A 16,183-nucleotide genomic window follows, 5' to 3' on the forward strand; every position below is an offset into this window, starting at 1 on the left:
AATCACCTTGTCCTCAGGGAAGCTGGCCCCTCCCCGGGATCTATGGTTAGGAAACTAGACAGGAAAACGCGAAGAGATGGGCAAGTCAACATTATCAGCATGCTCTTCAATCTTTTGTCAATTTTACTCTACTGTTGTAAACTGATTTGACACCACTCAATTACGCAAACTAGTTAACTGTTAATTTTCTGTGCCCCTTCCCCCCCAATGTTCAACTGTGCATTTTTAAACTTTCTTCTTGCCACTCATCACCAAAAACATTACAAAAAACCCAATACACTGTAAAAATATGAAAAACTGTGTTTTGAAAGTACAATTTTACATTGGGAACCAAAAATACTTTAAACAATTCAAACATGTTCACGTTTAAAATTTTCATTATTCTCCCCCACAAATATTTAAGTCAGAAAAGCTCTAATTAATTAAAATGAACTTTCTGTGTCAACTTTCACTATGGTGCCACTAATGTACCATGATAATTAGCATACATCACTAAAGTTAAATTTCCCAGGTTTGATACTAAAGTGTTTTATCTCATATATGTAAAACAGCAAACCAAAAAGAACATGTTACCAGGTAGCAAAATAAACATAAAATGATGCAAATCACTATTAAAATAAACTCATATTTTACATATTGTCTATAATAGGGGTGTCAACCATTAGGCCTGCTTGATGAATTTCTGTGGTCCTCATGTCCTACTCAGATTATACAGAATCTAAGATTCCATTTTAAAAAAAAAAAGGTTTTTCTGTCTCCAGGCTGCAAAGATAGCTTTCCAAATGTAAGTTAATATAGTGTTATCTTCTCGAGTCTGCAAACAACCTGAAACAATAAATCAGAAGTGTGATCTCTGCTTCCTATTAATCTGTGTTGGAGTGACTTTAAACCAGTGGTGGGCAACCTGCGACCCGCATGAGGCCCATCACTACTTTAAACCCAGTAATGACAACTACTCATCAGCACTAATGATTTCAATAGATAAAATGGGGAAGGGGCGGGAATTATTGAAGTGGAGACCGAGAGAAACAGGGAGAAGGAAGGAAATGAAGAAAGGAGGATGGAGAGAGAAACAAAGGGGAGAAATAGCAATTCTCCTGAATATGAGTATAGTTCCCTTTGAGTGATAATGAACACTAAAATGAAAACAAAAAATGTCATTACTGTATATTCTACCATTGATTCCTATGCAAACTTTTTAGACATCAGTGGATATTCCACTGTCAACTGAGGGGAGTGAATAGTCTTATACCCAAACTCACTGACCATAATTAAAAACGGAATTTGGCTCTTTCCTAATCAGTTTGACATCTCTGGTCTATACTTTGACTAGGATTAAAGATCATGAGAATTCGAATGGAATATTTGTTATCTGCAATGGACAGGATATAAACCTAATTAAAGAACTACTGAAGTCAATAGGATATTCCATATAATGCATAAAAAATGTACTATGGAATTCAAGTATATATAAATCTGCAAGTATGGTAACTGCTTGCAGACTTAGGTTAGCTTGTTAGAAAAGTCATTTTTTTTTAAAATAAACATTATTCAGTTCTGAAAAAAACAAACTATCAAAATGATAAGATGAGTTTTGAAATCTTAAGCTTTTTTTTTTTTAAAAGAAGCAAGCAAACTCTCACTATTTTCCCCTGCTCTCTGATTAAAAACAAAACCTAGAATGGATTTAAATGATAGCTTGTACATAAAAAATTGCATCTGAAGTTGAATGCCAAGTTTCATACCAGAAGAAAATAAACTAATCAATCTATTATGCATAAACTGTCCAAAATTAAGAGTTTATAATAAAACTCTCAACAAGTTATATCTACTATATCAGAGTGATTAAGTTTCATTAAACTTTTAGGTAGATTCAGTGAACGTGCAATATTTGACAGATTGTTTATAAAACTAAAGCTCAGATTTATAAGGAATACATATAATAATCATGCTATTTCCAAAATACTACATACAGTCTATAAAAAAAAATAAAGGAAAACAGTAAGCAATGAATAATTATTAGATAATTCCATCAATATGCCTTTTTCTATAAAGCTTTACACTTTTACATCTCATCCTTTTCTTTTTAAAGAAGATTACAGAAATGTTTGGAAACCTGAACATACATTAACTTCATTCTATATTTCTGAATAGCAGCCAGTCTTCAAACCCTTTGCTAGCTCGACATGTATCTCATTGAGATATCTTCTCCCATGAAGTCAACTTGTCATATTTTCAGCAGCCTAGAAAGAGAAGTACAATTCATTATAATGAACCCACTGAAAATAAACACTAGAGATATAGATCAGCTATAACACTTATGGTCATTTCTTGCAACAACTTTTATTTGGTCAACAATGTTTAAATAGTTTACAGATCATAAATCATATGATATGTAATCTTAATATGCTGCTTAAATGGCTCTTTCATGGATTATTTTCATTTTCATAATATTTTTGACCCCCATTATTCTTCCTTTATTAATTTAGCCATCACTTGACAAAAGGTGACATAGGAAAGCCAAGTGTATAATTCTAACAAGGAGCTGTACCTGGTCTTTTCGCACTGACTCATGCAGATGGTGTTCAGATTAGGGCATGTTTTACTACAGACCCACACATAGTCATGTGGTCGCACCTACCTTTTAAACTGTAAACCAAAACAAACAAACAAAAAAAATGTGTGAAATGTATATGAATCCTTATTCTTGTCCTTTCCATATTTTTATTATATAATATGAAATACATAATGGTGTAGCATAAACATTTTATCTGCATGAATTTGGGACACTGGCATAATTCATAAGTAACACTACAGTGACCTATACAGATCATTTTCATAGTAGTAGTAATAGTAACAGCAGCAGTAGTAGTAAATATTTATATAATGGTACCACTGGATGCTGGATAAACACAGAAGAGATATCGTTGCCCTCAAAGGCTCTACAGACAAAGGGCAGGGAATGCGGATATGACATACAAGAAAGTTAATGTGGGGAAGAACTGATACTGCCTTCTCAGTTACATGTATTAGTCTACATTTATGTAGATCATTATTTTTTAAATTGGGATTCGAAGAAGAGAGAAAGATTACTAAAGCAGCTAGTGTGTGTAGGGCTCAATTATGAAGAGCCTTAAAGGTAAAAAGGTAAAAAACAAGGATTTGATATAGGTCGTGAATGGGAATTGAAGCCTAAGTGTGGATTTGTTGATAAAATTTGAGAATCTGATGAGCAAATTGTTAGAGAATCCAGGCTCTGGCTCTACATTATTTATAGCTTTGCAAAATTATCATGAAAGTGTACCTGTTCACTCAAAGAACAAAAAGGCCCAGTTGCCCATTTTTTACCATTGTGATTGATGATAAAGAAAGTTAGTAATTTTATTGGTCCATCAAAACATGCCACTCATTCAAAGTAAGGGGAAAAAAGCAAGTAAAAATTTGTAAGGTTTGCTATCTGCAGATTCTATGCTTTGGACCAAATCCTATTAGCAATACAGGATGAAGGCAACAGGATTTGTTTCCTAAGATTATTATTTTTATTTTATTTAAAATGCAAGGCAAAGGTACAATTTCATATGAAAAGCTAAAAGTGCAGTAATTTGAACTTTGATTTGCTTTAATTAAAAAAAAAAACAAAAAACCCTCTACATGTTTTTCTTAAACTGCCTTACCTTTAGCGCTTCTGTAGCCTTGCGTAGCTCTTTAATTACTGAGGATAAGGCCTCTGGATTTATACCTTGCTCACACAACCGCACACAAATAGACAGAGTTTCCATATCCAAACCAGTGTTTAATATTCTTGAAATCTCAAGCAGAACTGCAACAATTTTTAAAAATTAAAATTAGTTTTTGTTAAAGTTTAAATGAGATTACTGACATTTCTCTTAAAAATGAATTTATTTCTTAGGGGTGGGATTTTCAAAAGCTGAACCTCTGTGGATTGGGAAAATGGAAACATTACCTATTCCCCCCCCCCCCGCCCAGTTTGAACCCCACCTATAACATTCATAATCACCTTCCCCATGTGAGTCAGAAGCCCCAGACTCCAAACTCAGATCCACATTTACATTCTCTACTCTAGTATTTCCCATTCACTGAACCAGGATATTACTTGTTTACTGTTGTGATAGGAAGAATAGTCAACATGTCTATAGAATGTAGTAAGCTTTCATTTGTAGAAAGTGATTTAAAAAAATTCTAAAATTGTAACGATAATTCAAATCTTTGCCCATTAAACGGAAGATAGGAAAGAAAACAGGAGCAGTTTTAATTAATGATTACTATACACTATTATAATATTGTTTTGTATTACTGCATATTTAATTATCAATTTTACTCTATATTAAAGTTTGGTCTGACAATACAGACATAAATATTATATTTTATTTGCTCTCCAAAGCAAATATTAACTTAAGCTTTTAAAAAGTGTCTAAGCCAGTGGCTCTCAACCTTTCCAGACTACTGTACCCCTTTGAGGCGTCTGATTTGTCTTAAATATTGCCAAGTTTCACCTCACTTAAAAACTACTTGCTTACAAAATCAGACACAAAAATATGAAAGTGTCACAGCACACTATTACTGGAAAATTGCTTACTTTCTCATTTTTACCATATAATGATAAAATAAATCAATTGGAATATAAATATTGTACTTACATTTCAGTGTATAGTATATAGAACAGTATAAACAAGTCATTGTCTGTATGAAATTGTAGTTTGTACTGACTTCGCTAGTCTTTTTATGTAGCCTGTTGTAAAACTAGGCAAATATCTAGATGAGTTGACTGGAAACATCTCTGTGCATCCCCTAGGGTACGTGTACCCTGGATTGAGAACCACTGTCCTAGGCCCTGACTCCTACATCTATACTTGGCCATTCTTGTAACACATGGCATTGGGATTGTCAAAGGAGAACCATCACTTGATTCAGTGACTCAAGATACTTGTTCTAGATTTTTACTGGCTAGTTTTTCCCATCATCATTACCCTTTTGCCTTACATTCTTCTCATCTACTAACAATCACTGAACTGCCCATTCCACTACAAGCAATTTCATCCAAGCATGTTTGTGGTGAAATGGCATCCTCTGACTAGATACTACTCCCTTTTGAATCTTATGAAAAGCTTTCATTATTGTAGAGCAGTACAAGGTTCAGTCTTCAGCAAGATTCCCTGACAACAGTGATTTATTTATATTAAGAAATATTACTTATAACGGTTCTATAATCGCAAAGAAAGAAAGCTTTCAAAAATTTGAAATAGAAATACTACTTCATTCCTTCCACCATTACACTAGGACAATAGATGGCTGGTTGGATAACTAATGTGCGAATATTGACAAGATATATAGTTCACAAATACTAAAAATGTTTTACTGCAGTATAAATTTATGGTATACTGAAGTATAGCTTTAAAAAAAATAAGATCACCCACACATATAGGCCAGGCCAAGATGTTCAAAAATGAGTGCCTAAAGTTAGGAATCTATGTCCATAATTCGGCATGTAGGTAAGTGGCCTAATTTTCAGAAGTGCTAAGAACCCAGAAGAGCCCAACGAAGTCAGTGGGAGCTGCCAAGTGTTCAGTACTTTTGACATGCGAGTTCTATTGATATGTTCTCCCTGCTTAACTAAAGGTGGCTGTAATTCTCTCATAATGACCTTGAAAATACTGCAATTATATAAACACAGTATATTTTGAAGTCAGAACACTACATTTAACTTTTAAAATGAGCTTTTAGTATATACACCTCTACCCCGATATAACGCGACCCGATATAACATGAATTCGGATATAACGCGGTAAAGCAGTGCTCCGGAGGCGGGGGGGGGGGCTGCGCACTCTGGCAGATCAAAGCAAGTTTGATATAACACGGTTTCACCTATAACGCGGTAAGATTTTTTGGCTCCCGAGGACAGCGTTATATTGGGGTAGAGGTGTATTTCCTGGGCATACAAATTTCTGATTACTTTGTTCTGATTTTTTTTTTCCTCAATGGAAAAGTAGTGTTTGATAGTTTGAGGCAGAGAATCACACAGCTTTTCAGTGACTAATTTCAGCTCTTATTCTCTGCAGAATTTCTCTTTTATTAGTACTTGGTAATGGTGTTTTATGGAAAGATATCTTATATTCCAGCCTAAGGTTAGTTCATTTATACCCATAACTTTTACTTTTTATGAAATGAGTTAAACAAGATACAGTATAATTTAGAATTTCAAATCTCAGTTAGTCTCTTATAAAGTCTAATGTTGATTTGTTTTCCTTGTTTCTTTAGCTATTATAATGTACCACAGGGTAGAATTTCTCTATGGTACTTATCTGGCCCCTATTACTAGTACCCATGCACCTCACAATCTTAATGTATTTATCCTCAACAGCCTTACGAGATAAGAAAGTACTATTTACCTCATTTTCAAACATGGGAACTGAGGCAGAGAGAGAGACTAAGGGTAGATTTTTCAAAGGTGGTTAAGTGATTCAGGAACCTCAAAAGTTGACTCTAGTGTTCATGATTGAAATCACTGGGAGATTAGGCACTTAGGCACTTTTGAAAATTCCACTATTTTAGGTACCAAACACCTCCCATTGGAAGACAAATGGATGTAGGCTCCTGAATGCCTAAGTCACTTTCGAAAATGGGACTTAAGGACTTTCAATATTTTACCCTAAACGACTTGCCCAAGTCTAGCACAAGAAGTCTGGTTTCCCAAATCCAACTCTAGCACCCTAACCATAAGGCCATTCTTGGTCTCTCTGAACTGAAGAAGTAACACAAAAATCTCTTTACTCTTGGGGGAATTCTGCGCAAAAAATTAAAAATTCTGCATACATTTCAACATTCTGCAAAATTCTGCATGTGTTATTTGTCAAAATAACAAAATCACTCTGGTTTCAGTTATTTCTGTAATTTATTTAAACTACAATACAATGGATGAAGAATGGGAGTGGGGAGCATTGGAGGAAATCCCCAAACCCTCTTGCCTAATAGTAACGCAGGTAGGTTTGACCCTTTATTTCTAGTTATTAATCAACAAATATATGGAGCCATACGCTTGGTGTTACATCGTAGGCAACTGAAAAGCAAGTGAGGGCTGGGAAATCAACCAATTTATATTGGCTACTGAACATCTCCAGAAAGGTCAGTAGCAAATTGTTCATGGAGCAGATTCTGATCGGAAATTTTGTCAGTCCAAAAATTTAGACCAGTTCTAATCACTAAAGCACCATCAGCATTTATAAGGCCATACTGTCCTTTACACCACTCTGGCAACATAAAGGAGCCTTAAAACTTTTACACTCCTGGGGGATTTCACAAAGACAATGGGAACAATCACTAAGGCGGCAGGCTGCTACATTCTGCTCTGCTTTAGGGGACCGAGCCTACCCCATGCCTACTCCTCAGAATCAGCCTAAAGCCCTGCCCCTCTGTGCCGAGCATGCTGCAATAGTGAGCGAGAGGGACAGAGGGTTTCTCTTTCTCACACGCACGACTGTCTTCCCTCCCCCCGCGGTGGTGATTTACATTCCAACCAGCTGCTCTGTGCTCCGGAGAGGGACGCGTGACCGCTCTTGCGGCTTCCCTGTCAGAAGTAATTTTTCTGCAGGGAAGCAAAGAAATCTGTGGGGGCATGAATTCTGCGCATGCACAGTGACACAGAATTCCCCCAGGAGTATCTCTTGTACATTTATCTGATTACAAATAATTGATCAAATATGTCAGAGTTACGAACACCTTGGGAATGGAGGCTGTTTGTAACTCTGAAGCGTTCGTAACTCTGAACAAAACATTATGGTTTTTCTATCAAAAATTTACAACTGAACATTGACTTCATACAGCTTTGAAACTTTACTATGCAGAAGAAAAATGCTGCTTTTAGCCATCTTAATTTAAACGAAACAAGCATAGAAACAGTTTCCTTACCTTGTCAATTTTTTTAGGTCCTCCCCCTTTTCTTTTAGTAATTTACATTTAACACAGTACTGTATTTGTTTTTTTCGTCTTGTCTCTGCTCCTGCCAGATTGCTTACTTCCAGTTCCAAATGAGGTGTGTGGTTGACCGGTCAGTTTGTAACTCTGGTGTTTGTAACTGAAGTTCTACTGTAATTTTTTCACATATTTGCAACTTTTATTACTATTTTTTCCTAATCTGTCGTTAATAGTTGCTCTAATTTTACTTTATTCTGACTATGGAATGATTGTTCTTGCGCAAAACCCTCTCTCTCTCTCTCTCTCTCTCCAAATTCAGCTGTGTAATTTTATTTTCTTCTCTCAAATGCTTTCGGACACATTCTAAAAGGTCAGATCAAAGCTACTGTCAAGAAAGCCTTAGTTTATGTCTACACTACCACTTATGTTGGTATAACTTATGTCTCTCAGGGAAGGGAAAAAAACCAACCCCCGTCCGACCTAAGTTTTACTGACAAAAGTGCTGGTGTGGACAGCGTTATGTCAGCAGGAGATGCTCTCCCACCAACATAGCTACCGCTGCTCGTTGGGGGGTGGTTTAATTATGCCGATGGGAGAGCTCTCTCCCGTTGGCATAGAGCGGCTACATGGGAGACCTTACAGCAGCGCAGCTGCAGCAGTACAGCTATGCCGCTGTAAGATCTGTAATGTGGACATAGCCTTACTCTCAAAAGCCAGGGTGGTAAAAAGTATAGCTATTATTTTGCTAATGAGGCAAGGAAATGAGGGCGGTAAGCACATAAAACAGCACTTAAGATCAAAAGGGGACTAATTAATTGAGCATTAAATATCCACATATTCAAGGCCTTTTGAAACATAAAACTGGCAAACAGCGATCTAAATAATGGATATATAAATAGCGAGATGCAAATTTCTAATTTTAGACAACATTTGAGGAGCATGCCATTTTTTATTTTAAATGTAGTGATAGAGGGTGAACTTCACCTCTGTGAGAAAGGCCAGCATAAAACTTACGTACCACTTAAGTCTTATGCTGACTGTGTGAACTGGGGTGAATGTCACTTCATTTTGTATTAGCAAGCATTATCAAAAGAAGAATTTGATTGGATGCTAATGATTCTAACTGTGCAGGTATCAGCCATAACTATACAAACCTGGACGTATCAGTAAATGTATGCAATGATTTCTGGGAGGACACATCACAGGGAAAATACGAGTACTATAGATTTTGAAAGACTACACTTTAGGCACTTTAGGGCTCACAAATCTATAAGGTTTTTTTTAGAACTAGCATTTGTACAACTCAGCAGGCAGAAGCTGAAAACAGTAAGTAAGCATTTTCAGTTGATAACCACCTACTATCATGCCACTTCAATATCACTGTTAACAAGCTTTAGATAGTGTGTTTTCCCTTACTTTGGCTATTTATATAGTCAATATTTTAAGACTCTGACATTATATAAACTAGCCAATGGTTGTTTCTGTGTATAGCAGCAGCTAAAACTGGGGATGGCAAACTTTTTGGCCTGAGGGCCGCGTCTGGGTAAAGAAATTGCATGGTGGGCCATGAACGCTCATGAAATTAACAATTCAGAGATATTCAAATAAACTCTATTTAATAAAAATACATTTTAGTGGAAATAAACATAAAACCTTACTATTATAAATATATCATAACAACGTATTACAATAATTAAATCATACTTAACCCCTTTCCACGCACTTTTTGATTAATGTGAACAATGCAGCTGGTCACCCTTCTTTATAATAGCATCAAAGTCCAGTGTCATTCTCGTTGTGTAAATCTGCAATACCGAGCTGAGACGCTGGTCAGTTAACTGGGATCTGTAGCGAGATTTATTGTAATTCAGCAGGGAAAATGTTTGTTCGCACACAAGTGGAGCCAAACAAAACAAGGATTTTCTGTGTCACCTTGCAGACATTTGGGAACTTTGTTTCACTCAAGGTGGCATAAAACTTGTTCAGTTTTTCTGAATTGTACTTCTCTCCTTCAAAGTGGAATCACAGTGGAGATCAATGAGCTCCAGTTGTAATTCTTGCAGGGCTTTCTTGTAGTCAAATGACACTGGGAACGACACCAGCCCCAGTGTCTTCTCTATCTTCTCAAAGTCAGAGAAACAACGAGAAAATTCTCCATGCAAGTCACACAAAACTTTGCTGTACTTTTCTGTCTTCTCTGGTGACACTTCCAAGTATTTCAGTGTTGGACAGTGAGCGAACACTTTGTTCTTAATGTGTTTTGAAAACAAGACTAACTTGGCTTTGAAAGCTGTCACACTAGAATACCATTTGTGTACAAACACATTCTTTCCTTGTAGCTTTACATTAAGTTCATTTAAACGTGCCAAGATATCCACACCAAAAGTGAGGTCACACACTTAGTTTGAATTCTTTAATTCAGGGAAATCATTTTCTTTCCCCTGCATCTCCAGAAAGTGCGAATTTTATCTCTGAGCTCTCACACTCTCTGCAATACCTTTCCTAGGCTGAGCCAGCGGACATTTGTATGATAAAGTAAGTCCTGATGTTCAGTGTCTTCAAGAAGGGAAATCAATTGCCAATGATTAAGTCCCCTTGCTCTTATGTAATTCACTATTTTCACTACTGGGCGAACAACATGATCAATGTCCAGGACATTTTTGCAGAGGGCAGAAAAATCACCTCTTTATCAGAGTCATCTTCTTTTACGTTGTCCTGAATTCTCTTTAATCTTTTACGTTTTTCCCAGTTAAATTTGGCGATCCATCTGTGGTTATGTTTGCCAGTTTACCCCAGGGGAGCTTCAGATGTTCAAGGCAGCCAGACACCACCTTGTATAAATCCGATCCCTTAGTTGTGCCTTTCATTGAGTCCATTGATAAAAATTCCTGATTTCAAATTTGTCGTCAATTCCTCTGACAAAAATCAGTACTGTGCTGTGTCCTTAATATCAGTGCTGTCATCGAGAGCGAACAAAAAAAAAAACGTAAAGCCCTGTGCTTTCTTGTTCAACTCAGAAGTCAAATGTTCATCAATCACTTGTACACGGCGAGTAACAGCTCTTCATGACAAACTAAAGTTCTCAAATTTGTTTGGTATTCTGGGCACAGTACGCCAGCAATATCAACCATGCATTCTTTCAAAAATTCCCCTAAAGCAAAAGGCTTATTTTGTTTAGCAATTTTAAACGCCAGAACATATCTTGCCTAGTGGCTTCTTGAACTTCAGCTTGTCATACATATATATTTTGCTGAGTTTTTAAGTTTGTGGCGAGTTTTTCAGCTTTTCTTGCCCTTTCCTCAGTTGTTAAATAGTTGCCATAATTAGGATGTTTCGTTGAAAAATTATGATTCAAATTGTACTCCTTGAACACCGCAATGCTCTCTTGACAAATCAGGCGTACAGCCTTCGAGTCCACATTTGTGAAAAAATATTTTGCATTCCATTCTTTGTTGAAAACCCAACAGTCACTGTCCACTTTTCTTTTCTTTTCTTTTTTTTGCAGCACTCATTTTTGAAAGGGAAAAGAAAATCCTAATTGCTGCCCTTATTTCAAACTGCTCTTTTACAAGATGGCATGCACTGTGAAAAAACTGGTGTGGGCTGTCTCTCTAGCCTGGATTTATCAGGCGTCAGTGCCCCCGACAATTTTGAGCCATGGCACTCTATCCCACAATCCATGGGGACAAGAAGAGGCAGAGGCAAGTGTAAACTCACCTGTAACTTTATGCCCCAGACTCCCCCCCAAAATGTTCTTACTGTTGTACTTTGAGTTGTTTGCACTGTTGATTTCATTAATAGTTTGTATATAGTAAGGGATGTTACCGAGGTGGGGCGAGAGGACTCATGAGGTGTGGCACATGGGGAGCTCTATAGGGGCGATACCAGGGACTCCTAGGGGCTCTGCTGGCAGTGTGACACCAAGGCAGCTGTGCCACGTGCGGAGGCACCCGAACTAGGCCGGGTGTAGCTACAGCCCCGGGTGGTTTCCCTCCACTTGAGGCTCTTGAGGGTGGGGCCATAGGAGACTAGGAGGGAATTTGGCGTGCTGCCATGTAGGGTTGGTGAAGTCACACCTGCACAATGTGGTTCTTCTGTGTGCCAGAAGAATCTTCCAGGAAGATGGTGCTCAAACTGCTCATCACTGAGTCAGGGGCTGGGAGCGCGGCAAGCCCCCGACCCCGCTCCCTGACGGGAGCTCGAGGGCCAGATAAAAATGTCTCATAGGCCGGAAGTGGACTGTGGGCTGTAGTTTGCCCACCCTTGAGCTAAAAATCACTTGTCACTTTCAGTTACTGCACACTGAACGGTGTAAGCTAATGCAAGTTACTGAATTTTAGGAATATAATACCTTCCCCAATTTGAGAGATTTTTTTTAAAGAAACCTTTAATTAAAAAAAATTAATTGTTTTGATCGTCCAAAAGTATTAACCCATGTTTAGTAATCGAACCAGACTGCCCATCTGATAAATGCAGTTAAGTCACTCTGCTTTATGACATACAACACACACACAGCTCTCAGGTATCTGCTATAATTATGCTCTTGTGATTTTTTTCTTGATTATATACAGGTGTAAATGATCAACAATGTTATGGAGATGCTAAAACTTCATTTTTAACCATGTATTTTTCATCTATCATTGGGTTTTGTATGTTCCATAAAAAATTGAGAAGGTAGATGGGTGGAAAAAGGTTTCTGGTCTATAGGTTGAAGGTCATCAGGAATATAGCTTGAGCCCTGCGTGGATACAAATGTATATCCACAGATATAAATCAGTATCCACAAAACTGCATGGCTCTCCCAGGAACCGTAGCGGCAAAAGAAATGGAACATTGGGCCGCTGCTCCCAGGAGCCAACGTCCCACACCGGCAGCACCACCAGCGCAGCTGTATTGCCCCCAGCCCTTCCACGCAGCTATCAGCATCTCCTGTCTGGGGGTGTGCACGCCGGATGACCAAAAGAGCACAAAGAGGGACAGCTGCTGGTGAGCCTGGTGCCCGCCCCAGTGGGCGGGGCAGTACAGCTGCGCTGGAGGAGCTGCTGGTGCGGGGCGCTGGCTCCTGGGAGCGGCACCCCCACGTTTTGCTCCTTTCACCGCTGTGGTTCCCAGGAGAGCCCTGTGGTTCTGTGGATACCGATTTATATCTGCATCCTCAGGTAGTAAATTTGTATCCAGGCAGGGCTCTACATATAGTAGCAGAGTTAAGGATGTTTGTAGAGCCTTAATTATGCATTTCCTCACTTTCAATTTTTCTTTTCATAAATTAAGATTAAGAATATTTTACTAATTTTAAAAGTCACGCACATTAAACACAAAAATAGTTAAATCTGACCATACTTAATTCTTTATAACGTGAAGACTAAAGAGGACAAAATAATGCCAACTGTGACCATTAACGTTTGACAGTCTGTTGTCCATTCATAAATGGGAATGCAAAAAGAATTACATGCCCTCTGTGACGAAGTGGAAATGTTCTTAATGTTTTATCTGAATACTGTGTGTGTGCCCCAGTTTCCCCTATGTGTTACTCAAGTATCTAGGTCGGGGTGGGCAAACTTTTTGGCCCGAGGGCCACATCGGGGTGCAAAACTGTATGGGGGGCCAGGTAGGGAAGGCTGTGCCTCCTCAAACAGCCTGGCCCCCACCCCCCTCAGAACTCTCCACCCATCCAACCCCCCCCCCCGCTCCTTGTCCCCTGACCACCCCCCAGGACCCCATCCACTATCTAACCCCACCTGTTCTGTCCCCGACCGCCCCCCGGGACTCCCTGCCTCTTATCCAATCCCCCGGCCCCGTGGCTGTGGGGGAGGGGCCCGGAGCTAGCCTCCCGGGCCAGGGGCCAGGCAGGACCGTCCTACGGGCCAGATGTGGCCCGCAGGCTGTAGTTTGCCCACCTCTGATCTAGGTGATGGTACAAGGGTGTGTGATCGTTGCAGAGACCCTTAGAGGGCAGGTGTGACTGCTGTCTGGCTGCCTGGCCCAGACAATAACTAACACTATATCCTGGCAACTGATAGCCAGGGCCCATCCTTTGCAAGAGCCAGCCAGAGGTGTTAGAGAACAAAGCGAGAGTTCAAAACCTGGGAAAGAGACAAAGGATGGAGGAGAGGCAACTCGTTGTGACTGAGGGTTGGCTACTGGAAATGAGTCAGTCTCACATAGGAGAGTCCAGGGCTCTGGATTCCCCAAGATGGACATCGCTGGGTTTCTGTACTAACAAGATCTGTTCAACACTGTGTCCCAGTCAACTAATAAACCCTTCTGTTTTACCTCACTGGCTGAGTCACTTATAATTGCAAAGATGGGGTGCATGGCCCCATTGGGAGGGGGGATGGAAGGTTTCCCCAGGTGTCCTATCCAGTGGACTCACTGTGAGGAGCTCACGCTGTGAGCAGAGGTGCTGAATGCTCAGAGATCAGACCCTAGGAAGCGCTGAGGCAAAGGAGGGTTGCCCTAGTTAGAGTGTGCCCTGAGCGGTGTCATACACCAGAGGGTATTCCTCTGAACTTCATTCTGAGTGGTTCCAGAGCATCGACCCTGTGCACTCCGTAACATCGCCAAACAAATATTCTTAACGTAATAGTAATGAAAAAGCTTGAATTAAAGGATATACAACAGTTTTCCATTTTCATGTCAACATTTGTCGCCCCCCCCCCAAAAAAAAGTTTATAGATCTGTGGTTAAGGAAAAGAACTTCAGCGTTTCATTTGGAGTCACTGCAAACAGGATTACTGTACATGAAGGAAATAATCTTCAGTTATTTTCCTGTATCTTACTACTGACAGGAAAAAAAAGTAATTTTATTAGAAGTGTTAGCGTCGGTACAACATTAAGTTCTAGTTCTACTTTGAAAAGTGACTGCAAAAAAAGAGAGGGACCATCTTCAAGTCTCACATTTATTGTACCTAAATTATTTGATTACTTAACTAGATCTAGAAGGATACATTTTCTGTCATCTCTAGAAGTACAGCCTGGGAATAGAAAGTTGAATGTTCTGTTCCACTTATGCATTATCACCAAAATACACAAAGCTAGTAATTGCAGTTGTATAGAGTTAAACACGTATAATTTGGGCCTGATTGAAAATAAACATGTTGCACGTAAAATCCTGCAAAACTGAGTCTGAAAATAATCCTGCTGGGTAAAAAGAAACAGAATCCAATTCACTCTCTCTTGTGCTGGCTCTGCAGGGCTAGTGTAGAAAAATGTATTATTGTCAATAGCAAGCAGACATAACTGAACACAAACAATGCAAATAATAGAGCTAGAAAATGTCATTCTTCTTGTCAATTCTCACAACCAAACTGCTCCTGAAGGTGAGCAATCAGCAGCCGCCAATATCTGACAACTACTTACGGTTTGTATCGCAGAGTCGACTTGGCCAAGTTGCACAAATGTAGTCTTGTGCATCATTTTATTTGAGAGAGAAAATTAAATCCAGGCAGCTATAGCCTCACACTGTATGTAACACACACAGCATTAGCGCTGGCGGAAACCCTCACTCCGAGAACCCCTGGCTCTCCGGAGAATCTCATTTTCCCGATGTAAAGGCACATCAACGCTGACTTTTTCCCCATGTAAATGTGATTTTGTTCTTCTCTCAGCAGCGGGCCGTAGAGAGCAGAGACCACGGGGGCGAGCTCCGTGTCACCGCCGCGCTTGGCTCCTGGGCCGGCTCAGTACATGCTCCCGCCCGCCCGTAGCGGTCCTTAACGGCTGCACCGCGGCCCCGGAGCGGGGCTGCAATCGCAGGCGCATACAACGTCCCCTAGCGCTTCGGGCCCCGCCCTTGACGGAGGCCTCCGGGCGCCGCCGCGGCGATAGGTCGCGCGAACAGAAGCCCGGGCGACACGCGCGGCCCCGCAAGGGAGGCAGCTGAACGGTCACGCTACCAGACCCGGACAGAACACAGGGGCATTGGGGAGGGAGGCGGGGGGCCTGTCTCAGGCAAGGGGGGCCGCGCGGGGATAACCTGGGGCCCGGGACGGGAGCGCCGCCACCGCCACCCATCGAGGTCACACCCCCCCCCCGCCCCCCCCCGACAGCTGCGCGGGTCGGGCACCCGAGGCGACCGTAACAGAACCCATAAGCGGCGCCTCCTGGGACTCACCATCCATCGTCTCTCTCACCGCGTTTAAATTGGCTGCGCCGCTCGCCATGGCGACAGAAGACTACTCAGCGCGAGACCTCTAACCCGGAAACAGACACCCTCTCCCTGTGGTTCAATCTCCCGCCCCAACAGAAAAATCTC

General features: G+C 40.3%; 1 protein-coding gene across 1 annotated transcript; it reads right to left on the bottom strand.

The window, feature by feature from the left end:
- Positions 1-277: 277 nt before the first annotated feature.
- On the bottom strand, positions 278-16,138 carry MZT1 (mitotic spindle organizing protein 1). The gene is made up of 3 exons (XM_026660432.1): positions 16,043-16,138; positions 3,675-3,820; positions 278-2,243 (listed from the first exon to the last, which is right to left on the bottom strand). The coding sequence occupies exons 1-3, from the start codon at positions 16,089-16,091 to the stop codon at positions 2,220-2,222; spliced, it is 219 nt and encodes a 72-aa protein (XP_026516217.1). The 5' UTR covers positions 16,092-16,138; the 3' UTR covers positions 278-2,219.
- Between the last annotated feature and the right edge of the window lie 45 nt (positions 16,139-16,183).

Source organism: Terrapene carolina, unplaced genomic scaffold (assembly GCF_002925995.2).
Source record: "Terrapene carolina triunguis isolate 2854851 unplaced genomic scaffold, T_m_triunguis-2.0 Scaffold21, whole genome shotgun sequence".
NCBI lineage: Eukaryota > Metazoa > Chordata > Testudines > Emydidae > Terrapene > Terrapene triunguis.

Coding starts and splice junctions, on each gene's coding strand:
- MZT1 (XM_026660432.1), bottom strand. CDS start 16,091: ATGGCGAGCGGCGCAGCCAATTTAAACGCGGTGAGAGAGACGATGGAT. Junction 3,821..16,042: donor GGTGAGAGAGACGATGGATG/GTGAGTCCCAGG, acceptor AAATTGTTGCAG/TTCTGCTTGAGATTTCAAGA. Junction 2,244..3,674: donor AGGCTACAGAAGCGCTAAAG/GTAAGGCAGTTT, acceptor TTCTCTTTCTAG/GCTGCTGAAAATATGACAAG.